This window comes from Rousettus aegyptiacus, unplaced genomic scaffold (assembly GCF_014176215.1).
Source record: "Rousettus aegyptiacus isolate mRouAeg1 unplaced genomic scaffold, mRouAeg1.p scaffold_m13_p_11, whole genome shotgun sequence".
Lineage (NCBI taxonomy): Eukaryota > Metazoa > Chordata > Mammalia > Chiroptera > Pteropodidae > Rousettus > Rousettus aegyptiacus.
The window spans coordinates 57,452,697-57,477,366 of record NW_023416286.1 but is presented as its reverse complement, the minus strand read 5'-3'; the positions used below and the strand labels follow the sequence as shown (position 1 = coordinate 57,477,366).

Below are 24,670 nucleotides of genomic sequence, written 5' to 3'. Positions count from 1 at the left end.
AGCAATCCTAATCCTTTTCACATTTTGTCATTTATTAATCACTTTATTAAACTGTGAATGAATTGTGAGGTACCCTGAAGCAGACATAATGTTAAACAGGGGTATATTAGAAAAATCGTTCCTCATGATTATTTTTCTTCCCCCAAAAAGCTATCCTTATGGGTTTTCAAAACCAGAAAACAATTCTAGAGCAGGACCGACCACTGGGGTACCTGTGAGTTCCTCAGGAAAAATCCTTCTAATCATCTTGAGAAGCCTTGAATTTCATGGAATCAACCCCAGGTTCAGACCCTGCCGCCTAATGCTGTGGGTAACAGGCGTGGCTTTGTGAATAAAACAGCAGGAACCCAGGAATTTCCAGAGTCGTGAGTCATGATCTCATGCCCGAGATAAGAGCACACATTAGCAATACTGAGATTTTTTTTTAAATCCTACTTTTAAGTGATGGTGATATATGCATGCATGTTGAACGTGGATTCTCAAGGGATAGGGGTGGGGGGTGCAGGCACAGTCTGTGGTTCAGAGCATGGGCTTCGGGCTGTGAGAGGCAGTGGTACAGCACCCCACTTCTCCCGATCTGCCTTCCTCATTCATAAACTGGCTACCGCTGCAGTTCGAGTAAGGGTGTGGGGTGACTTGAAGTGGTCATAGCTCATTAGAGATCCTTGATCAATGCAGGTAGTATTTATGAGTAGAGTAGTACAGGAGTGTATGAAATGGAGGTTATCTAGACCAGTGTCAATCTGAACAGACATAGTCTGCAGTTGGTGAGGGACACTGAGTAGAAGGAACATGCAGGAGAGAGGTAAGAAATAATTTAGGATGGGGCTGGTCTTGGAGGACCTTCAAAATGGGACAGAATAGATACGGTGCAGAAGGATTTTCAGGTGAGGGCAGTGGCTTTGCGAACGGGCTTATTAAAATGAAGACTCACATGCAGCAGTGTACAGATTGGACTGGGCAACGTTAGTGTCGGTGATGTCATCCCAGAGGCTGTCGACTTTAATCTCAGTGGTAGTCCCTCTTCAAAGAGAAAATCAGTGGCACTTCAGAACTGGCTGGATTTTATGTACAAAGGAGAGGCTCGTGTCCCAGAGTCCCCAGGCAGTGCTAACCTAACCTTAGACAGGGAGGTTGCTGTCCACCCTGGTCAGTGCTTGTCAAAGGACAAGGGAATGAGGGGCAATCACTGAAGACGTGAAAATGGATGATGTCTGTGTGGGAGGAGGGAAATCTTGAGTAATCCCCGGTTCCATTTTTAATAGCGAGTTTCAGCTCTTCTTCAATCAGAACACATACCAGTGACAAGTACCAGACCTAATTTTAATTTTGACTTTTGTATCCAGCTAAAGTTGAGGGGGGGGGGGGCGGGGGAATGACCAAAAAGGTGGCAGATAAAGAAGGGGGAAACAAAAGATATAACACAGTAAAGATACTTTCACTCATATTTTCAAGGAAACGGTACCGGGGTTCTTGTCCCGTACGGTTCCTACCATGGCTTGTGTTCAGTGTCCATGAGCATGTAAATCAAATCAAGATAGTGAAAAAGCCTTAAAGCAAGAGATAGGTGTCATCTTCCTATGCCAGGTGTCCAGAGGCTGGGTCCGTGGGAGCCTGCTGTCTCTCTCACACCACCCCTCACCTCCACCTCCTCAGGAAAAAAGGTTCAGCAGTCCATTCCCTACCAAAATCAAAAACAAACCCCCCCAAAAAGGTGAGGACATCTTTGATCCTGACTCTCCTTGGATGAAAGGGCCCTCATTAGAGAAGAGTGTTTCGTCAGCCAGCCTTTCATAACAACAGATGTGAACACTCAGTGTATGGCTCAGTGAGGCAGTCCCTCACCCCGAAGGGCAGGCAGCCGGAACAGTTTACTAGAGTCTCTTGCCAGGGTGAAGAGTGAAGCCAAAACTGAATAGTATTGTTCTTTTCATAGTCTTTTCCCCTACTTCACTCTGACTCCCACAATAGGAATTGACCAGGTGATTTGTTGAAACAACCGGAAAATACATGTGTCTCTTGAGTTTGCAGCTAAAGCTGAAAGTAATTTAGCCTGTTGTTAAAATTGTGCCCCGTCTCAGGAGAAGTAAGATCAGCTGTGGCAGGGTGTCAGGCCTCTCAAGAGAAAAGTCATCATTCAAAACACAAGACTGAGGACACACATCTGTTGTCTCACACGCCCGTTGAGGTGTTCCTTGCAGGGAGCAGCAGTAGTCAGGCTGCTGAGTTGGATCCTAGGCTGTTGCATAGCTACCTAATAGACTCTCTAGATGCCTCCTCACCCCCGTCCCCCCACTGCCACCCCAGCTCAGTCCCTGTACCGGCAACCGTAGCCCTGGCCTCCCAGCCCGAGAATGAAATGGATGGGCCAGGCCGTAGCCTCCAGAGTGCTAGCCGACCAGAGCAAGAAAGAGGAAGAAGAGGTGTGACAGAGAGCAGCAGTGCCATCGGAAACTCTTACCTCCCAAGCCAAAGGCCCTAAAATCTGAGCAAAATGATGCATTTCATCTCCTGATCCTATTACCATGGAAACTGCTTTCTGTTTTGCTGAGAAAAAAAAAAAAAAATGGTGTGATATAAAGTATCTGAGCCTGCAAAACTGGTCAGTAGGGTAAACCACAAAGAAAAAGTGAAACAGCTGTAAAACAAGCCTGGGATTTTGCTTAAGTCCTGCTAAGACTGCCTGCTGCTAAGTAGCCCCAAAAGATAAAATAATATACTGTTTTTATAATACTGTACAAATGTAAGGTTGTGGCCCTTTACATGACATGGTTAGATTCAGACTCCAGAGTGCTTTTACTCATATTTTAAGGCGTTACCAATGAATTGTTTTCCAAATATGTAATAGGATTTATTCTGAGCTTCATAATTGTCCCTCCCTTTTATCCACGTGGTGAATGAATGTATTGCTAGTTTGTGTGTAGCAGTGGTACTGGGTTTGTTTTGTTTTGTTTTCTAGTTCTGTCATGAAACTATTGCTGATGACAGCAACCTCCAATAATATTTCTTTCCTCTGTATTGTATTGCTTATTATTCGTTCTAAGTCTAATAACGGAACTCTCACTTAGTCCTGAATTACATGCGACATCCTAAGTACCTTTTGTTTTGTTTCTCATGTACCTTGGTTTTTTTAACTCGGCTAAGCCCTTTCAGAGCTGTAGGATATTAGTCACTTCTCTGTGTGTCACAGCCCTCTTTACCTAGCCCCAGTACAGCACACTGCACAAGGGGGACAGATGAACGAAGCTAAGCATATTCATATCCACGTCGTAGTCTGCAGCTTCCCAAGAGCACGTGGAAGCAGTACAGTGGATCACAGATACCTTCTTGTATGGCGGGTCACCATCCGTACTTTTACTGGCACCGCCCTCAGCAATGGTTTTGTGTAGCTACTTGTTTCTGTATTAGAGGGAGATGGTGGCTCCTGTCCGTAAAGAACGTATTAGCCATCTGCTTTTTTCTCTGAGCTGCTTTGCTTCAGCCTGTCCCACCCCTTCCATCCCAACATTCAATATTAACCTACCACTTAGGTCTCCATGTTAGAACTAACCCCAGAGCCCTTGCTGAAGAAAATTCCGTAGAACTTAACTCAGCATTTTGCTTTACTGTGTATTTGTTTATTCGTTTATTCATTCGGTGCATATTTCTTATGTACTTTCATATGCCAGGTGGCACACGAAGCTAAGTCCACAAACAAGGGCGAGATGGATAGTCTTGACCCTCGTGGAGCTCACAGCTTGCTGTGACATTCCAACTAGCCAACGTGTAACTGAAGTACTAAGTAAATGCTGCCCTTGAAGAGGTGCAGTGAGGTAGAGAGCGCAGAAGAGAAGCCTCAAACCCCGGACTGGGAGGGTTAGTGAGGGCTCCCATGACGGAGTCTAGAAGGTGAGAGCGGAGTGCTGAGAACAACTGTTGAAGTGGTAAACGGGCAAACCATAATGTGAAATTCAGATCGTATCCTAATAGCAGTGAGGACTTGAGTAGCATCAAAGAAGAATATCTGCAATTATCTGAAAAGACTCTTAATGTACTGTGCTTTTTTTTTCTTCTAGCTATATATCAGTGTGTGGCTAGTTTTTTTTTTTAATGCACTTCAAAAGCCAAAGTAACATCTAACAGAATTGAATGCAGAAGCAGATCTGAAAGTCCAACTATCTTCTATTAAGTCAGACATTAAAAAGATTGGCAAAAATAGAAAACAATGACTTTCTTTTCATTAATTCTTACTCTGTTTTAGAAAGAATTCTTAGCAAGTAATGAGTTTGTGATTGCTATTAATGAATTAATAAGTATTTTAAGATTAATAAAAAGGCAATGGAGACCTATTGAAGGGTTTTTAAGTAGAGGAGTGATATGATATGATTTGTATCTTAGCAACACCACTCTGAAGCCACTTCCGCCCTTACCGGTGGTCTAAAATAGGGCAGTGAGAGTGAGGGTAGAAAGAAATGGATGGATTACAAAGCTATTTAGGAGTTATAATTAACAGAGCCTGGTGATCCAGCTTATGCAGTGGATGGATGCTGATATCATTCCCAAAGACTAAGGACACAGGAAGGATATGGGATTGAAGATGAGTTTGGTTTGGGACATGTTCCACTTTAGATATCTGGAACATCTAAGCAGAAATGTCCGGGAGACAGCCGGTTATGTGGCTCTGAGGTGCAGCACCTGGACTGAAGAAAGGGGTCTAGGAGTCTCCACCACATGCATGGTAACTAAAGCCCTAGGAATGCATGGCAGAACGTGGAAAGAGAAGAGAAATAATCCTCAACAGTGCCTTAGGGAACACCAGCATTGAAAGGATGAGTAGGAGAAGGTAGCTCTGAGGGGCACCAAGAAGGCATGACCAGAGGGCTCTCAGACTAAGAAAGAGTGGTACCACAGAAGTTAAGACAAGGATGTCAAGGAGGAGGGGGGCAGTAGGGCTGCCAGGAGTCAGGCAGAGAACTGAGGAGGCTCCATTGGATCAAGCAAAGGATGTTATTGTAACTTGGAAGAAAAAGGAAAAAAAGCTTTTTAATGGTTACAATACCAGACCATGAGCTTCTAGAAAGCAGAGAACATTGGCTTAATTCTCTTTCTAGCATCATTGCTTAAGGAACCATTGCGTAAATTAGTAGACACTCAATTCTGCCGATTTTACCGTAACTGGTAAAACTGAAACAATCTGTATTTTTGCCGCCCTTGAACTCCACTGTGGGTCATCCCCATTGTAAACTGCTCACATTAAAGTTTTAGGTGTTTCCATAGGGTCTGGGTAGAACTTCCTGACCACTGTGTCATAGTCACAGAGGGGCTGAGATACGGAGCCCCTCAGCCCTTAGGGCAGCCGGGAACAGCCAGAAGCTGCCAAGTGGTTGCAAGCAGCTTTGGCTGTCATGTGTGTCACGCAAATATATCTTTTTCTGTCTGTGCCACAATGTGAAAAGTAATGGAAAACCATAATCCGTAGCAAGGTTAGTAATTCATTATATAGGTGCCACCTCACCTCTGTGCCTAAGGCGGGCATCACTAAACAATCTTATCACTCATTTCTGAAGAACCCACACCCACCCCCAGAATCTTCCAACATGGTTCGCAGACAGCCACAGACAGTGCAGTGGAGTGGCCCTGTCTGCCTGTCTTACACTTAAAAATCCAGCACTGATAAAGGCTTTCAAATCACCAAAGATCAAAAATAAAAGTTGATTTTCTTTCCAGTGAGTATCCTTTTTAAAATAAGATGAGGATACTTTTGGAAAAAATGTTTGTTCTAAGCAGTCACATCCACAGTGCCCGCTCTGTAATTGTTCTCTGTTTCGCTTTCTGACGGAACCCCTCCTTGGCTGCGGAATCAGCTCAGGCTGCACTTAGAGCTGCGCTGGCCACCTGGGAAGTGCTTAACAGATTCTACCCCCATCATAGCCCTCCCGGATCCTGTAGTTGAGTTGGAAAGACAAGAAACAACACTGTAAGGCATAATGCAAATATTAGATAGTAATAGCTAATATATAATAAGCGCTTAGAAGTTTTTAAGCTCTGTTTTAAATGCTCGACGTGTATTAACTCATTTATTTCTCATAATATCTTTTTGAGGTGAGTGTAGTTATTATTCTCATCTTACAGATGAGAAAACAGGCTCAGAGAAGATTTTTTTTTAAACTAACGCCTAAGGTCACACAGTAAATGGCAGAGCTGGGATTTGAACCCAGGTATTCTAGCTCTAGAGACTGCTCTGTCATTCTGCTTCCTCTATCTTTGTGTTCCTCTACCATTACTCCTTAGCATTGCTTTGACCCTTGAAATAGTATAGCCCCATTTCGATCCTCTGTCTTAGAACGGGTTGACAAAAATGCCGGGTTCTCCTCTCCATTGCTGAAATCATCCTCATCCTCTAAAATTCAGCTAAGTGCCCATCCTCTCTGTGCTTTACCTCCATGATCTGGCTATGGTTGGTCAGGGCCCACTCTGAACATGTCTAGCCCTACAGATGCCGCATAGCTTCCTTCTTCAATATATACTACCTTTCCATGTTCTGATTGTTCCATTTCTGCATGCCTTGCCTTCCCCCCCAGAAGATCTTGAGCATCACATGAGCAAGACTAGGCCCTCCCATGTGAGCTGTGAGCCCCTAGAAAGCCACTAGAGAGCTCTTCTGCCCCAGCTTCTCAGTGTAGCCACTCAGAAACCTGTCAAAGCCTTTAGAGGTGGAGTTCCATGTAACTTCTGCTTGATAAAATGTTAAAAACATTTACCGCTCTCTGTTGGAAAATTAGTGTTTCTTTATTCTCACAAGAAATTCTGTTTTATTTGAAAATCTCCTTTACCAACTAATAACAGATACTTTATAAAACGGCTATTCAAAATGTAAGCTGTTTCCTTTTTCCTCTTTTAAATATGTGGTTATTGCTTTTGAAGAAGACAAAGTGAAGGAAATGTTTCCTGTTTGTAGAGGCTCATATTTAAGCCTACATAAAGAGCAGAAGAGTGTCAAAACATCCTAGAACCTAGAGCTTCTGTAACTTTCTGCTTTTTAAGCACTTTTCTACCATCACAGGAGTAGAGAAATTGGGGTTTTGTTTTGCCTACTCTTTCACTCTCACTCTCTTTGAAGAAATAAAATGTTACAGATTCAAAGGTTCATTCCCCTTCCCACTGTCCTTAGCTGGTGTGTCATGTCTAATGTCTATTCATGTTTGCATATTACCACATGTGTATGTATCATGGTTTCTCAGCCTAGACACTATGGACATTTTGGTCCCTGCCATTCTTTGTTGTAAGTCTGTCCTGTGTATCCAAGGATGCTTAGCAGCATCCCTGACCTCCACTCACTAGATGCCAGTAGTACCACCATCCTATCCCCCACCTTCCAACCCCCCACACACAAGATAACCAAAAATGCCTCCATGCATTGCCAGTATTCCCTGGGGTGAAGGGGCAAATCACCACTGTATATATCCATAAATTAAATAGTACACTATTGTTTTGAGTATTTTTAACATTTACATAAATGATATTACATATACATATTCCTATACAACTTTCTTTGTTCATTCAACATTGTATTTTTGAGATTTGTTCATGTACATCTAGGTTCTGGCTGTTTCTATAATAATCTTTTATATAATAAAACCACTTATTTGTTTCTCTAGGGACGGTCGAATTTTTTTACATTTTCTTACTTAGTATTAAAAACAGTGCTTCACAGAGCATCCTCATACATATCCTGGAGATGAAATTGCTGGGCCATACAGCATCCTCAGTTTTACAAGATTTTGACACATTGCTGTCCAAAATGGTCGTGCTAATTTATACACTCATCAATTGAGTTCCCATTTCCTTCAGATCATGCCCATACTTAGTATTGTTAGACTTTTTATTTTTGCCAGTCTTGTAGGTATGAAATTAGTTATTGCCGTTTTAATTTACATTTTCTACTGCAAGTGAGGTTGAACATCTTCTATTTATTGACTCAGGGTTTCCTCTTCTGTAAATTGTCTCTTCATATACATTATCCTCTTTCTCTTCAATCATTTATTTTTTCTCATTGATTTATAACTTTTCTTTATATAGTCTAGATATTTTTAGTCAGTTACATGTTGCAAATATTTTCTCTTAATCTATACTTTGTCCTACAACTCAGTTCCTTTTTTTAGTCTTACAAAAGTTTTTACTTGTAATGATTTTTAGCCATCTGCCTCTTTATGATTTTTTTATATTTTCATTTTAGAAACCCTTTTCTATCCCAGGGACATAAAGAATATTCTCTTATTTCTTCTAAAATTTTTTAACAAGTTAGATTTCCACATTTCGTCTTTAATCCTATGGAGTTTATTTTCAAATAAATTTATTTTTGCATGTGGCATGCAGTAAAGATCTAATTTTATCTTTTTCCATATCTGTAGCCAGTTATTCCAGTACTGTCTGTTCTTTCCCTGCTGACTTGTAATGCCTCCTCTATCATATATACCAAGTACTCACATTTACTTTTGAGTTTTTGACTTTCTAGTTTCTCTGCACTGCTTGCCTATCATGCGCTAATACCATTCTACTTTAATTACTGCAGTCAAACAGTAAGTCCTAATAAGTGATAGAGAAAAACCTCCCTTGTTATACTTCTTCAAAAGATTCCTGTCTGCTTTTGACCCTTAACTTCAACTTGTCTAATCCACCAAAACACACACACACACTTTTGAAATTTGAGTATATAGCCATTAGGAATAGGTTTAACTCCATATGACAGAAAACACAAAATAACGAAATTTAAACAAGGTAGAAGTCTGTCTCTCATGTAAAAGAAGTACAGACATTGACAGCCCTGGCCTGGTGGGGCAGCGTCATTAAGTTACTGGGCTCCTTTTCTTTGGCTACTGCTTTGCCCTCACCCCAGAGCTTCCACCTCACTGCCCAGGCTAGCTGCCTGAGCTCCAGGAAGGAGGAGGAAGTAACAAGGAAGGGTACACACCTGCATTTAAGTTCTCTTCTTTTTGCCTGTGGCATGCAGTAAAGATCTAATTTTATCTTTTTCCATATCTGTAGCCAGAGTCCCACATTCTCTCACACTCTCTTTCTGCTTACATACCACTGAGTCCACATAGTAGGAAGCTGAGCAATGTAGTAGCCATGTGTCACCCCAAAATATTCATATTTTTTAAAAAAGGGAATATGGATATTGAAAGTCAACCAGTGGTCTTTGCTACAGACTGGAATTGGAAGTGTGTGGATAGATTATAGTATCAGATCTTCCCAGGCAAGAATGTGCTGATGCTTTTCACTCACTTAGATCTTCCGATATTCTCCAATCGAGTTTATCATTTGCTCCATAGAGAACTTGCAGATCTTTTTTTATATTTAATTCCTAAGTATTTAATAGTTTTTGTTTCTGTTTGTAAATAGTAATTTTTTTGCACTTACGTTTTCTAAATGATCATAGTAGAGGAATGTTGTTATTACGTTTTTTTATCTTGTACTCTTATTCTCATTTTCTAGATAGACAGTAAACATGTGGATAATTTGTTTCTCCCTTTCCCTCCTTCTTCATTTTCTTTTGTATTTGGTAGTTTTGTCCTCATTATGCTATACTTGTGTTGAATGCAATAGGTAGTATAGGCATTCTTATCTCTTCATGAATCAGCACTAAGTTTTATCAAATCGTTTCACATCTATTGAATGAGCATTTGGTTTTTCTCCTTTAATCTGTTAATGTGTGAGTTACATTACTATATTTTCTAAGATTCATGAGATAAATCTTAATAGAATGCAACATACCAAATACGATGATTTTTTTAATATTGTTAGATTGAGTTTACTAATATTTTATTTAGAATTTTTGCATCTATACATAAATGAAAAATTGTTCTATAAATTTTTCTTCTCATAATGGCCTGTCTAGTTTTGTAAGAAACGTTATACTAGCCTCAAAACCTTAGGTGGAGAGCTTTCCTTCTTTTGCTGTTCTCTAGAACAATTTGGATAAGATAACAACTCATTAAAGGTTGTCCAGAAGTGTAATTGCTGAGGTAAACCCAAATGTTCAGCTTTGGTAGATGCTCCTGAACGGTTTTCAAATATGATTACCAACTTCTGTTTCTTCTGAAGTAAGTTTTCATAAGGTATATTTTTCTAGAAAATTCTGTCACATCAAACTTATTGGTATGAATAATGTATTCTTATAAATTTTTAAAATCTGCATTATCACCCTTGTATTATTCCTGATTTTATCTATGTATCTTTCTTTTTTCATTCAGCTTACCAGATTTATCCATTTTATTCAATTTTTTAAAACAACAAACCTTGGGTTTTGTTGATTTCCTCTATTTGTTTTCCCTTTATTAACATTTGCTTTCAACATTCTGCTTATTTCTAATTTCTTTAGATTTTTACTTTTCGAACTTCTTAAATTCAATGTACTTAATTCTTTAATTTGCAGCCTTAATTTTCTTTAAGCTCCATATTTTAAAATTATATCAACTACTTAATTACATCCCACAAGCATTAATAGGTAATAGTCTCAATTTTATTAACTTTTAGATGTTTTTCTAATTTCCATTATGATTTTTACCCATTTTTTTATTTCCAATTGTGTGAATTTTTACTTTATATTAGATATAATTTTGATATTGATTTCTAAGCTAATCACATTGTGGTCAGAGAATATAGTCTGATTTTTATGTTTTAGTATTTGTGGACACTTTATATAGGACTTAGTGCACAGTCACTTTTTATAAATATTTTATGTATAATGGAAAAGAATGTATATTCACTAAATATTGTATACAGATTATATGCATCCATTTAGGCAAACTTATTTGTGATCTATAATATTATTAATTTTTGTCTGCTTGATCTATCAAGATATGCTAAAAATTAAATATATATCTGAGTGTTTCCAGTTCTTTTATAGTTCTACTAATTTTTGCATTCTATATTTTGATTCTGTTGTATTCTGTATAAATACTATCAATGTGTCCTACTGATTTCATCCCTAATAATACCCTTTTTGCCCTTGAGGTTTATTTATTTGACATTAATATAGCAACATCAGCTTACTTTGGTCAATACTTTTCCGATTCTTCTTTTTCCATCTCTTTACCTCAACTTGTCTATATCTTTATATTTTAGGTTTGTCTGTGTTGGGGCTGGGGGTAGGATGGGAGGGATTTCAGAAATGGGAATCTCAACCTTTCAGCTGGTGAATTTGTCCATATATATTTATTGTGATCACTAATGTATTTTAATATACTTCTGCCAGTATTTCTCCAGAAGAATTTTGCATAATGTCTTTATTTTTAATTTCCCTAAGTTTTTTCAAAATTTTTTTATAATTATTGTTCTTTTTGTTCTTTAAGTATCTTGATCACTTCAAAAATTCTTATTTTATGGTTTTCAGATTGTTATAAATTTAAGTTCTTGGGGATCTAATCCTATTTGTCGTACACACTGACTCTTGCTTACGATGAATTTATTCCTAATGGGTTTTTGGTTCTGAGTCTTTTCCTACCAGAGTTTTATCTATAAATCCCATGTAATCCCAGAGTAAGAGTGTCTCTCCAGAGTACTTTTACATTTACTTGTGCTTGCCTCCTTACATATATCCATCTCCATCCCAAAACCAATTTTTATGTAGTTTTTAGTGGGTCCTTTGAGCACATACGTAGTGTAAATTGAACCCCAAATTTCTCATTTCTCACTTCTCAGGCAAACCCAGATTCCTGCTTTCTCCCTGAGAAAAGTCAGCTTTTAGGTTTGTATTTTCTCATTCTCTCTTTCAGTGAGTGTGCTGCCATTTGAGAGTTCTGCCTGTACGTGGGTAATGAGCTCAAAGTGACTACCTCTTTCAGACCCAGTGTTTCACTGCCTGAACCCAAATAGGTGGCACAACCCAAGCGGTTCCGAGGTAGCAGCATGTGCTCGTTCTTACAGCCCTGTCCTCGGCAGCTTGCTTGCTCATGCCGCAGATTTCCAGAGCTCGTTTTTGGCACCTCGGGACCTCTGTTTCTTCCTTTTATGTTCAGCTATGAAATATTTTTTTAAATTTACCCAGCATTTAGCTTGAAACATGGATTTCTTTAAAAGCATCATGCAGCGCATATGTTCTTCATGTGGTGGGTTTTGTTTTTGTTTTTGTTTTTTTATTGATACCATAGAATAAGCAAGAGATTACCATCAATCTTAAGTTATCCATAGAGCCACTCAAGAGGATAGTTCTGATCCTTACTTCTGAACCTCTTGTCCCTGGGTTTAAGGTTTACCTACCAATTCTCTAGCCCGTCTCTCAATCTGGATTTTATCTTCACCTGCAGTATCCCTCCACTGAGCATGCTTAGAATTTACTTGAATAAAAGGAAGAAAAGGAGGAAGAACAGGAGGATAAAGAAGGAGAAAAGCATTTTGTAGAGCTGCTGAAGGAAGCTCTAAGTTTCTGGGTGCTGGAAGTGAATTTGCCTCCTCTCCATAGTCTTCTTTCCTGTCACACCTGGCAAAGCCCTGAGCTTCATAGTCAGTGGGAATGGGACAGGACCAGTGGGGACAGGGAGGGGCTGAGCTTAGGAATATCTTTATCTTCTTCTCTGTCTTCAAGAGCCAAAATGAACAAATAACTTTGCCAGTACCCATTCCTTCTTTTCTCCCTGTGCACCTACTGTAGGCTACCAATTGTATCCTATCGATTGAAGGATGGCGTGATACTTTAGGATTGGGGTTGCTTGCATACAGCAGATCAATATGACATTTTATTTCTCAGTCTATAGATGTGACTACATTGCAAGAGAAAGCTCGCCCAAGCATTTTGATAGTTCTACCCCTTCTGTGTCTGATCGTTATGTATTGATCTCTTTTTAGGGAGGAATGATCAATTGGAATCGTCTTTTCCCTCCTTTACGTCAGCGACGAAACATAAACTATCAGGATGGTCGACGATCTGAACAGCAAGCACCCCCTCCTCTAGAGGTTTCTGAGGAACAGGTAATCAGTAACACCTGTACCCATCCTAAACCAATGCTTCCAACTTCAAACAGTTTTGGTGAACAAGATCTGAAAGATATTGAACGTACAAACACAAAGATTTTAATAACAGTTAAACTGCCACCTATAGCACTGGTAGACACTTTGGGCCTTTATTGGCTCCTGTGGGTCTCATGAGTTGGAGGAAGACATAGTTTGAAAACGAATACATTGTAATCACTTATTTTAAAATCTATAACACTTCATATTACAAGAAACTATTGGAAGTGGTTCCCTACAAGAGGTAGGAGAAGAGGAGGCGGATGGATGGGGAGAGAGCGGTGCTTTTCTGGGTATACATTTAGTATGGTTTTGACTTTCAGAATCAAGTTAATGTTTTACGTATTCAAAAAAGCAAATTGGTAAGGACAAACGTAAAACTAAAAAGAAACAGAAATGAGTGATCCAACTGTATTGTAAATGAATAACATAATCATATGGGGGAATTAATTTCTGTAACTTTTGGACATAATATACCCTTTGTTTTAAAGAACTGCAAAGAAATCTTAAATTCTTCTAAGTTTATTTTTCATAGTGTACAGCAATTCTGAAATTGTGCTGTGTGTATTATAGATTTGAGCAAATGAGCAAGTAGGTAGATCTTACTGTTGAAGAAGGAAAACAAAAATATAGAACAGGGAAAGGCAAGGAAGAACCCTGTATGGTTGGATAGGAATTAGAGACATCAGCATAAACTCATAATAAGACTTAATAAGGATGTGTGTATGTACATGTATCTTAGCTCTGTCAACCAAAAGGAATCAGAAGTAATGGCATCCCAGGAGCACTGAGCACACTTAGTTCCTAGATCTACTTTCTAAATATTTTGCCCACTAGTAGAAACCAGCCTCTTTAGAGGAATGGTGAGTCCCAGGTCCAGGATAAGGAAGGCGCAAGATGAACTTGGACCACCTTATGCAAGGAATTAAGGAAGTTCAGCATAAGGTGGTCCCACTGGCCAAATCTGACACATTAGATTTGAGCATCAAAATAAATAAGGACAGTACTATAATATAATCCATGGGAATGAGGAGGGGGTTCCGTGAGCTCATAGTGATATTACTAGATAAATAAATATTTATATGAGTACATACATCCACAAAGGCAAGGGAAATGCTTTTCCTTTTAGTAGAACATAAAGTAGTAAATATAGAAAGAATGATAGTTATAGAAAATCACAGTTTTGCAACTATCAAAATAAAAACCAGTTCAGGAAAAAAATCATTGTATGAAGAACAGGATTTTTTATCTAATTTCAAAGTCTCTCCCCACAAGTTACTTAATGAGTACAAAAGGAAAATGGTAACTATGCAGTGGAGAAATTGGACACCAGCTTAACCCAGTTACCAGAATTAACATAACCAATAATAGAACAAAGAACATGTGGGCATGCCCTGAAAAGAACACATCAGTCATGTGACAATCAAAAATGCATAACTTTTCTTATAAAGGAAACACAGACAATCCCCATTTGAGAGATGTTCTGTATCTGACCTGTATTCTTCAACAATACTGATGTCACAAATTGTTCCAGATTGAAGGAGACTTAGGGAGGCATGCTAATTAATGTCATACATGATCCGGGAATGGATTCTATACTGGAAAATATTGAAAGGATATTTTAGAGTCAGTTGATGAAACTGGAATTGGACTTGCACATTAATTAATCATTTTCTACTAATGTTAAATTTCTAGATTTGGTATCTATACTGCTATATTGACTGTGGTTAGGAAAGAATATCCTGGTTCCGAGAAAATTAAATATTAAGGCGTAAACGGATGTATGCACATCAATCTCAAGTGGTTCAGGGGACGTGAAGTGTGAGAGTGTGTGTATAGACAAGTGAGAAAGCAACTGTGTTAAAATAACAGCTGGTGAGTCTGATGAGTAATCAAGGGTTCTTGGTACAATTATTGAAATTTTTCTGTAAGTTTGAAATTATTTCAAACTACAGTTTTAAATCTATAAAAGTGAGTTTAGAGCATTGCAATAATAACACTCATTAATTTCCTTCCATATATGATGCTTTCTTCTCACAAAAGCAAATTAAGATCAGCATTTCACAATTGGTCACACCACCCAGGACCATCATCATCTCCATCATCTCCATCCCTGTCCCCAGAGTGAACAAATCCCACTCAGACGCAAGTCACCCAGTCTCTGCAGCAAAACTGTGTCCTCAACTTTTCCTGGAACTCAACATGGGTCCCTGGTCAGGGCTTCCACTGCCACCCTGGATTAGGCCACGAGAAATGCTTTTGAAACAAACCAGTCAACTGCGCCTGATGGATTGATCCAGCCCCTTGCCCTTGCAGCCGCTCACTTCAGACTGAGAGGTGGAGCAGCACATTAAGGAACCATAGGTCTCACTTCCATTAGAGAATTTCTAGAAAAATCTTATCCCCACAATAAGAAAGTAAAGCTCAATAACTTGGCAATTGTAAGATATTTATGGTAACAGATTAAAAAGTAAGCCATTACTCTCAAATTCAGGTGAAAGGAAATAGAGTTCTGGTCTATTACTGTTTACTTCATAGAACTTTTGGGTCACATTCCTCACGGAACAGCCGTTAACCATGTGAGGTATTTAAAGGTTAAATAGTTCTTAGTTTCGGCACTTTGTAAAAAAAAATAAGATAACAGGAGAATGTGTGCAATTGAAGTCTTTAAGGTTTTATAATGAATCATTTTCCTTGATCCTCCCAGAATAACAGCAGTGAGGTTAACAGTTCGTCAGTGTCAGTTGGAGACAGCATTTACTTCTTCCATGCTGTGTTATGAAAAGATATAACACGTGAAAGGTCATTTTTAATATATGCTTCCTTATTCACCGATTCTCTCAATCTTGTTTTTGTGTTCCTTAATTATCCTGAAAATGACCATTATAGACCATCACTGCGTGAAGACACAGAGTCCTCCCTGGTGTTATTTATTATGTAGACTCTCGGTAGTGCCGGAGAGACTGTAAAAGATAGAAAAGATATTGTTCTTGCCCTCAAGAAATTTACAGTAACAGAAATTTATAGTTCTGTATAATCTCTTGATTACTTTGTTGAGGCTAGACATTATCTAAAATAATATTTGTTAGTAATGCATTAAGATACCTCAAATTAGCAAAACATTTTTATGCTTAATTTTTCAACTAAATGTGCCAAACTTTTTTTTTAAATATGAGTCATGTAATATTAATGCATTAAGAGGCTTAGTAATTTTCTAAACCAAGAGAAGTAGAAATGATTATTTGAGTTTTTTCTGATGTAAACAGATACTTCAGGAATTTTAGTGAGTCGTTTAAGATAGGAAATGTATTTTATCCATTTTGAAAACAAAGGATATCCTAAGAAGGAATGTATATCCTTTATTAAGTCTAGTAGTAGTCTAACATACAGCCACAGAAGTTTTTTGCCACCTTTCGTACTTTTGCTACTGTCAAGGTTCTGGATTTTCAGTTCATAATCTACTCCTACTATTTTTCAATGAGCAGACAACCCCCCAGCTCCTTTGTCAGTGATCACCCCTTGCAGATGTTTCCCCAACCCCTTTTTAAGAATATGCCAAAACCAGATGTCATCCAATGACTTTTTAATAATCGAATGTACTCGAATTTCTACTATCTTAAAAATAAGTATATGTGTGAGTGTATGCATATGTGTGTATAAAATTCCATTTCCCTCTTTTTTTTTTCCTTTAATCAGAGATTTTTATACTATACCTGTACTCAAAATTAACAAGTAATGAAATTTTGTCATACTGGCTTCATACTTTTTTTTAATGGAAGGGGGTAAAACCAAGTTTGTCTCTTAAGAGTCCTTCCCAAGCATAGAAAACGGCCTTTCAGTTTATGCTTAATAGGACACAGGTAAAATTGGACAAAGAACTTAGACAAGACTAAATGCAAAGCTGGGACTTAACAAAAGGAAGATAAATGTGCGCTGTTACAGATTTCACCTTTCTTTCTTTCATTCACATCTGTCCTGCCTTTTAGTCAGCTAACAGTTACTAGCTGTCTTCTCTGCAGGGGTAACCACTGGGCTAGATTCTTGAAATACGGAGATAAATAAAGCCAGTTACCTGCCCTCAAGGTGGTGACACAGAGCCCAGAGCAGGGAGCCAGGCAAGGAGACAGCTCCTGTCAACTGTAGAAATGTTCCAGTGCTACTGAAACCGAGAAAGGAGAACCAGTGCCGGGAGGGTCAGGAGCCGTGGCATTTGTAAAGATGTGGCTTGGGGAAAAGTGCATCCAATTTGGGGCAGCAGAGGTGGGCAAGATTGGAATAGAGGGTGACCAGGGGCCAGCGGCACTGACTGGGGAGGGGCAGGACAGTCTCTGCGATGGCTTTGGGTGGTGTGTGGACTTTTGCTTTATGCTATAGGCATTAAGGAACCGTGACAAGGTTTTAAACAGGGAATTGTATCATTGAGTTTCCCTGGAGGGTGGACTAGACATGGAAGAAAAGCTATGTTATGAGCATAACCATGTATGTAATTTCTTCCACCCTTGCTCAGGAAACATGTTGCAGTTCAGGTGCTGACAAAACTTGCTCAAAAGAGACTTGCTACCACTTGGTATGTTTATAATATGTGAAACCCATAGTGTGGCTCCCATTCATGTCCTCTGAAATATCCAGTGGCTTAAGAGACACTCAAGACACTTTCAATCTTAGCTGATAAAAAGCCAAATGTATTTAGTATAAGAGAATCTTAATCTCAGTGAGGTCTCTTCCCATCTCTGGAATCCTCCCCACTGTCTTCAAAATACTCACCTTATAAAAACAATTTCCTCACTAATATGTGTTTATTTTGAAGTACATTTTGTGCTTCTGCTCTGAATTGCAGTGAGTTGGATATTGGTCTAGTGATTTGCATGTTATCTATTTTCCCTAGCGCATAGTGAGTTCCGTGAAGCCTGGTTCCATTCCTTCCTTGTTTCCCACCTACCACAGAGACTGACACACACAAGGTGCCCAGCAGTGGTTAGAGCAGGACTGAATGCAAAGGTGTGGTCAGTGGACTTCTCTGTCAAAATAACACTCGTTTTCACTTAAAAATGTGTTAGAGAGTGGTACTATGTCAGACTTTTCCATCTCTACTGCTAGTAGCCTGGAAATGTTGTTTTCTAAGAAAATACCAAAGTTAAATGTCTTAGAATGAAATATTGGGTGGCAATCAAATAATTAACCAACTTTGGGGGTGCCTAATTCTGCTGGATACTCTAAAAGATATAAGCAGAGGAGCCCCGCCAGGCCGTAGTGAGAGTGTCCTCAGTATCAAGACCTGAACCAAGCAGGAGAGCGCAAAGATACGGGGCCACTGAGCAGCCTGTAGCCAGGCAGGAACATGAAATAACCAGAAACGGTTCTCTCAGCCAACAGGTGTGATCACAGTGGTTCAGCTGTTCAAGTCAGCGAGGATCTGACAGTGGCCATGCAGCAGGTGGCGGTGGGGCAGGAGAGGCAAGGCGCCCTGACAGGTGACAGACAATAGCTACAGTGAAGAGGAGGGAAGGGCAAGCCTTATCGCCATAGCCTCTCCTGCGATGTACCTGGCAGGGTGCGCATGTGGCCCCAGAAGCTGCCTGCCACAGATGGACAACCCAGCCTGGGACTGGGTCGGGGCCACCACCTAGGTGGGCGTTGCTTTCTGCAAGCATCAGAATTTGGGAAGTAAAAACCAAAAAAAAACCGTTTGTTTTTGACGCCCTTTGCTAAAGGGAAGTTAAAGAAAACCACAGTCTTATTTGAGCAAAACAAGCAGAGGAGTATTTCACTGAGAGGAATTGCTATAAATCTCACTGGAATGAATAGCCTATTTTACTTGTCTCAAAAAATGGTTGAATTGCAAGTAGAATGCTAAAGTGAGAATTCTTTTATTTTCTTAAGTAAGAATTATCTTGAGATAGTAGGGACATGAGTCCCAATCATAAAGGATGTTTGAAGGGAAACAAAGGAAAGGAAAACCAATACTGATTTATCTCCATCTCTGTAGGTTTCTTTTCTCATTCAGCGTGGTATCTCTTTGAAAAGTATATTATGGGAAAAATATATTTTACCTGTTCTCCTCTGGAGCATTGTCAGATGATGGTGGCAGTGCTCTTCTGTGGTACTTACTCCTGCCCAAATTCCCATACCTCAGGCTGGCTAGCTGAGGGGCCCAGATTGTAGTACTCGGAGCCTCACATGGCTGTTGAGGGGTCCTCGATAGCAGCTAATACAGTGGAAGGTTGCTAGGGGAGACCTTCCCCAGGTGTGTTTCCATACTAGTTACAAGGCTCAGCTGGAATCTCAGTACCAAACTCTCCTTTCTATCCCCTAAGTCAAGTTACCTCTGATCTTTGCCTCTAAGAAGTCACGTTTTTAGTTATAGAAAGCAGGCATTGGAGATGTTACATTGGGTAACTTTAGCTGTTATGAATAGTTGATGTAGGAGACAGGAAAAGCATTAACACTCTTTTTGGCTATTAACCCAACTACACCTGGTTTCTAAAAGAAGTTAGAGAAAAAGATCGTTTAGGTCTTCAGACTAGAAACCAAGATGAACTCTATTCTGATATTTTGTGGTGAGAATTTTTAGACAGAAACTTTCCTGTGATGCACAAGCAAAGGAGGAAGGTACTTACTGTGCTCTGAAATAGAAAAGGAATGTTGACAGAAATGCGTTTTAGAAAATTCCTTTGGGGACATTTTAAAGTTCTCCAAACAGACTTGTTTTGCACTGATCTCAGCTTAGCAGTAATCATCAGGAAACTTGGGGGGCGTGGAGGAGGGGGAAGATTTATTACTTGCAAGACCTGGAAATTTCACAGCACACCTGGGGCCACACAGAGAGGTCCACAGTGGAGAGAGCAAGACGGGGGTGGGACAAGGGCAGAAAGGGAAGTGCTGGCGTGTAAGGGCCTGGGGTTCTACTTTTATTGGGGTTAAGGGCAGGGGTCTAGGGTTCCGTAGGCTAACTCTTTATTGGTGAGTTTAAAACATAAAAGCGGAAATTTAAGTCCTAAAAGAAAAAACTGGCCCAAATGGTCAGTTATAGAAATCAACCAAGATCTCTAAAACAAAGGAGCCTCCGTTGGGGGAAGCAGCCTGGCTCTTTATCTAGTCATGTGGCTGGCAATGTGTTTATTCCAGATAGCCATCACTGAAGTAGATGCCTCGCAATCAAGCTTAAATCAGGAACTTGCATTACAAAAAAGAAAGAAAGAAAAAAAAAACATCTGCCAGGGCTTATGCTGCAAGACAACTGCAAACCCTGCGGGTCAATACTGATTGAGATAAAAAGTGTGTTTTTGCCTCGCTCTTGACTCTTGCTTAAATTAGAAAATGTCTCTATCTTAGCATCTTCTTTTCCAGAATTCTGTTTTACCAGCTTTCTCATTTTGTCCCCAAGGTGTTATTGCTTGTCTTCTCCTTAAGTTGTCAGTTCCTTAAAGATCTTACATCACTAAACTTACACTTTTTTTCTGATCAATGCCCAAGCACCTTCTGTGTGCCATACTCTGTGCTGGGTGGGAAACAAGGCAAGCGTGGTTCCAACCCTCACGGGGATCAACCCTAGCGGAGATCGTCTGCCAGGGAAAACGCAACCTGCAGGTCACTGAACCAACCCACTCACTAACCCTCTCCTTATTTATGGGAGGCCTTAAAACAGCAGAGATTATCTATAAGTATTTGTTGAACTAATGACATTTCTGTACTTTGACAACTTGATTTAAACTGATCATGTATTTTTATCTTTTGGTCATATAGGATCAAGAGATTTTACATTAAAATTTTCTATTCCCTTAGATATCAGTTAGATCTGATCAAGTAACAGATAGTTCTCATTACTATAGCTGAACTAAATAGACAGGAAACAGTCTGTAGAGGAAACAAATTAGATTTTCAGTGTGATTTAATTTATTTAATAAAATACATGCTTTGGATGGGTGTGAGGGAGGTATGATCATCAGAATTGACTATTTCCTAGAATGTATACAGATATAAAGTAAGGTGTAATCAAGAGTCACAAAAATAATGTGGGCTTTTTGTTAGAATTTTATGCTCACCTTTTAAAAAGATTTTTCCAATTTTTCTGACTTCATTCGTTCTCATCACAAGTTTTCTTGAACCAGTTCTTGTTTATGCCAGTTAAGCACTAGAAATAATTAGCAAAATTCACTTGCATTTGTTTTTAAGTGTGGCTGTATTTAGCCATGGCAGTTGGTGTACATGTAGGTGTACTTAGCTGTGGAACCACTGTTTAATCATGAGCCTATCATCTGAGGGCACAGGAGCCTCTCCCTTGATGGCAATGACCAAGGTCCTAGAGGGGGTGGCTTTTCTGTTCTGAGACAATCTTCTAGCCACTACAGGCTAGCCATGACCCTCTCTGAAAATCCGCCTGCGTTTGATGGTTGTAAAAAGACACATCAGTTCTTTGACCAACAAAGGATACAAAACTAGTGAAGTAGAAGCAGTTAAAGAGAATGCCGAAAAAAAAAAAAGCCCAGGGGTGGTTTTTCACACCATTGGTTTTGTCAGTCTCAGAACTAAGGCCTGAGAGGTTCAGAGGGAGGGATCTTCACACATCCAGTCCCAGCCCCCTTTGCTGTTCAATAAGATAATTATCCTAAGAGGTAATGCTTACTGAGCACCTGTTAGTGTTATGTGCCAGTCACTGTTCTAGGCCTTTCTCACGTGCATCTCTTGTCCTCAAAACTGTGAGAAAACTGAGAACTGAGGCTTTAGTCTCCTGCCTGAGGTCACATGGTGAATACATGGCCACGTAGAGCCTAACTCCAGGGCTCAGGCTCTCTCTGCTTCTGACTAGGTCCCCACCTGCCAGCAGTGGTGGCTAGGATGATCCTCTTGCACTTGGGTCAGATCTAAAACTACTGCCAGCCTCCCCTTTGTTTTTATTTTAGGAATTGTGAACTTATGGAATCCTGTCTATATTTTGCTTACCTGACCAGAGGTCTGCAATGGACCTCAATTTTTCCTTTCTGCCATTTGAGCACAGGAACTCATATGTCACATGCTAATAAGCATGTCACAGAGACAGTAATGAATTGTACTAGGATTGAGCATGTTGGACCTCTCAGAACAGATGTTAAGGTACACAACAGTAATTGTTAGTGTCCATCCAAGAGAGCTATGGATGTCCATTCTCCATATTGCCGGGTCATGCTGCATTCCTTATCGTCCGTTCTGTGAACCGTTGAACCACTCAAGGGAGGGAGGGCAGCAGAAAGCCTGGCCAACTTTCAGGGCTGTGTGGGGCCCATCCGCACGCTGTCCACTGCAGGATGGAAGCAGTTAGAAAATACCCATCCTCTTTACTTCTCATTTTTGCTGCCTAATTATTATCCACATACCCCAGCCTAAGCATTCAATTTTATTTTTCCATGGATGTTTACAGTTTGGACACTACAGGTAAGTTTAGGAAACTTACAGATACCCTTCTTTAGTGTAATTGTTCAGTTTTTAAAAAGTACTATGTTAACACTATTCCTACTTTTCCTACTTCCTGGGTTTCTTCATCTGGTCAGAGTACCAGCAATGAAAATTTTCTGATCACACTTATCTTCTCACCCCTAAAAAACACAGAAAGCTCCAAAGCCAGGATGAACAGCTAGCCACTGCAAGCATATAATAGCAAACACTCTCTTCAGCAAAGACCTACAAAAAACCTGGCTTAATTATCAAAACCAGTGACGGTGCATGTGTGGTTGTTTGTGTGCATGAGAGAGAATGAACTCAGGAGAAGTCTCTCATGCAGAGAAAGCTTTTCTCCTTACACCAGGTATTACTTATCGACCTAGGACACACCCCAGCCATCTTAGACCTGAGGGATTTTTACACCTACCTAGGATGCATTGGCTAGATGAGGTCCAATCAAGATCCAGTTTTTACACCTATGTAGGATACATTGGCTAGATGACCTGCGGGCAAGCTCTGCAGGTCCTAGGGCCTGAGCTACTGCTCTGCCTTGGTGACTTGTGTCACAACCAGCCCACCATCAGCATCTCCTGGATTAATTGTAGATTATAAATCATGATTTGCCAAACAAGTAGCTTTTTTTCTTGCTAGCTAGGTGCAAAGAAGCAGCCAGTCCTTAGCTATGCTTAAAGTACTAAATGTGCCAAAGAGGTGATAATGAGGACAGTCTTTGTCACCCTCTTCAAAGTCATTAAGAAGAGCTAAGTTGTGGGGCCATAGTGTTATGTTTGTGGGTAACAGAGCAGGTAGAGCTGCCTACTTCCTCACTAGGCTCCACTGGCTCCACTAAAGAGAGCAGTCCTTAAGGGAAAGAAGCAGAATACTAGCTTATTTCAATCCAGGAGCAGAAATAACCTAGTAAGACGACCTGGATTGATGAGGTGATTTCTTCTCTGTTGACATGCGTCCAGTACATATCTTGTGGCCCCTGTACCCAAGTATGCTGATCATAGTAGAGAAAGTAGGTAATACTCAGTTTGAAATGCCTCCCCAGGAAAGGTAAAAGTGTGAATTCCGAGAATTGAATGGCAAAACTGCTATTTCTTGTCTGGCAGAAGCCTAAAATAGATTATCAACTTGTGAACATAAGAGAATGCTGTGGTCTGAAGGCACCAAACTGCTCCTGTTGACACAGGATGTCACCAAGACATTTGACAGTATCTCATCACCTTAAGAGATATGTTGGTGACATGCGTAATGGATAATGATAATATGAAGTGGGTTTAAAACTGATTAAAAACCTCTTTTAAAATGTCGATTAGCCACTCGAATGGAAACTGTAGTCTCCGGTGAGTTCTGGGCTTCATCTTTGAAATTCCCTGCTTAACATTTTCATCAGTAATGACTTGAATACTTTGTAGGGGTTTGCTAATCAGATTTAGGAATGACGTAAGTGTGTGGAGCTAATTAACATAGTAGACAACAGGATTTAAACTGGAAATCGTTTTAGTTGGCTAGAAAATGGAGGAAATTTAACAGAAATGTATACAGTCCTAAACCTAGAAGATCAAATGTAAACTTACAGGGTGAGATTTGAGAAACCTGGCCTGAGATCATTTCGTGTGAAAATACCTGAGGGTTTTTAGCAGGCTCCAACTTAACTGGCCACCGCAGTCTGATGTAGCTACACAAGGGCACGTGAACACACAAATACACACGTGTATGCACACTACTAAAGCATTCCTCTACTGTAATAAGGGTTGTGATCACAGGAAGACAGCAGTCTAGCTGCCCTTTGCCCTGGTCAGAGCATACCGTTCTCGGTTCTGGGCACCATATTCTGCGATGGCATAAATGGCAAGCATTGGGGGAGAAAGGCCAGAAAGAGCTGGGTACTAAAACACAGGAGTGAATGACAGCAGCAGGGCCCTTATTCTCAGAAAGCGTACAATGCAGTGATACGGAGAAGCAGTCAACCCTACAAATACAGGTAAAAGTCAGAGCTGTAAGGAGCACAGAACAGAGGTCAGCGGGGCCGTGGGACTTTTAACTCTGGAGCTCTCCCTAGTCCGGAGACATAGGAAAGGGCCAAGCACCCTGAGACCTGTGGATGAGAAGAAGTTAATCAGGCCAAGGCCAAGAGTCTTCCAGCAGAGGAAACGCCACCAGTGAGGGTGGGAGACGCGGCCCCGCATGGCCTGAGACCAGCCAGGAGTGGGGGGTGCTGCCTAGAGAAGCAGAAAGGGTGAGGAGAGGGGGAGGTGGCCTT

General features: G+C 40.2%; 1 protein-coding gene across 2 annotated transcripts in view; it reads left to right on the top strand.

Moving 5' to 3' along the window:
* The window catches only part of UBAC2 (UBA domain containing 2), a 153,281-nt gene that overhangs the window by 125,441 nt on the left and 3,170 nt on the right, over positions 1-24,670 (top strand). For both annotated transcript variants that reach the window (XM_016123172.2, XM_016123171.2), the window contains one exon: positions 12,826-12,948. In XM_016123172.2, the coding sequence (XP_015978658.2) occupies positions 12,826-12,948 (123 nt within the window). The remainder of the gene's footprint in view (positions 1-12,825; positions 12,949-24,670) is intronic.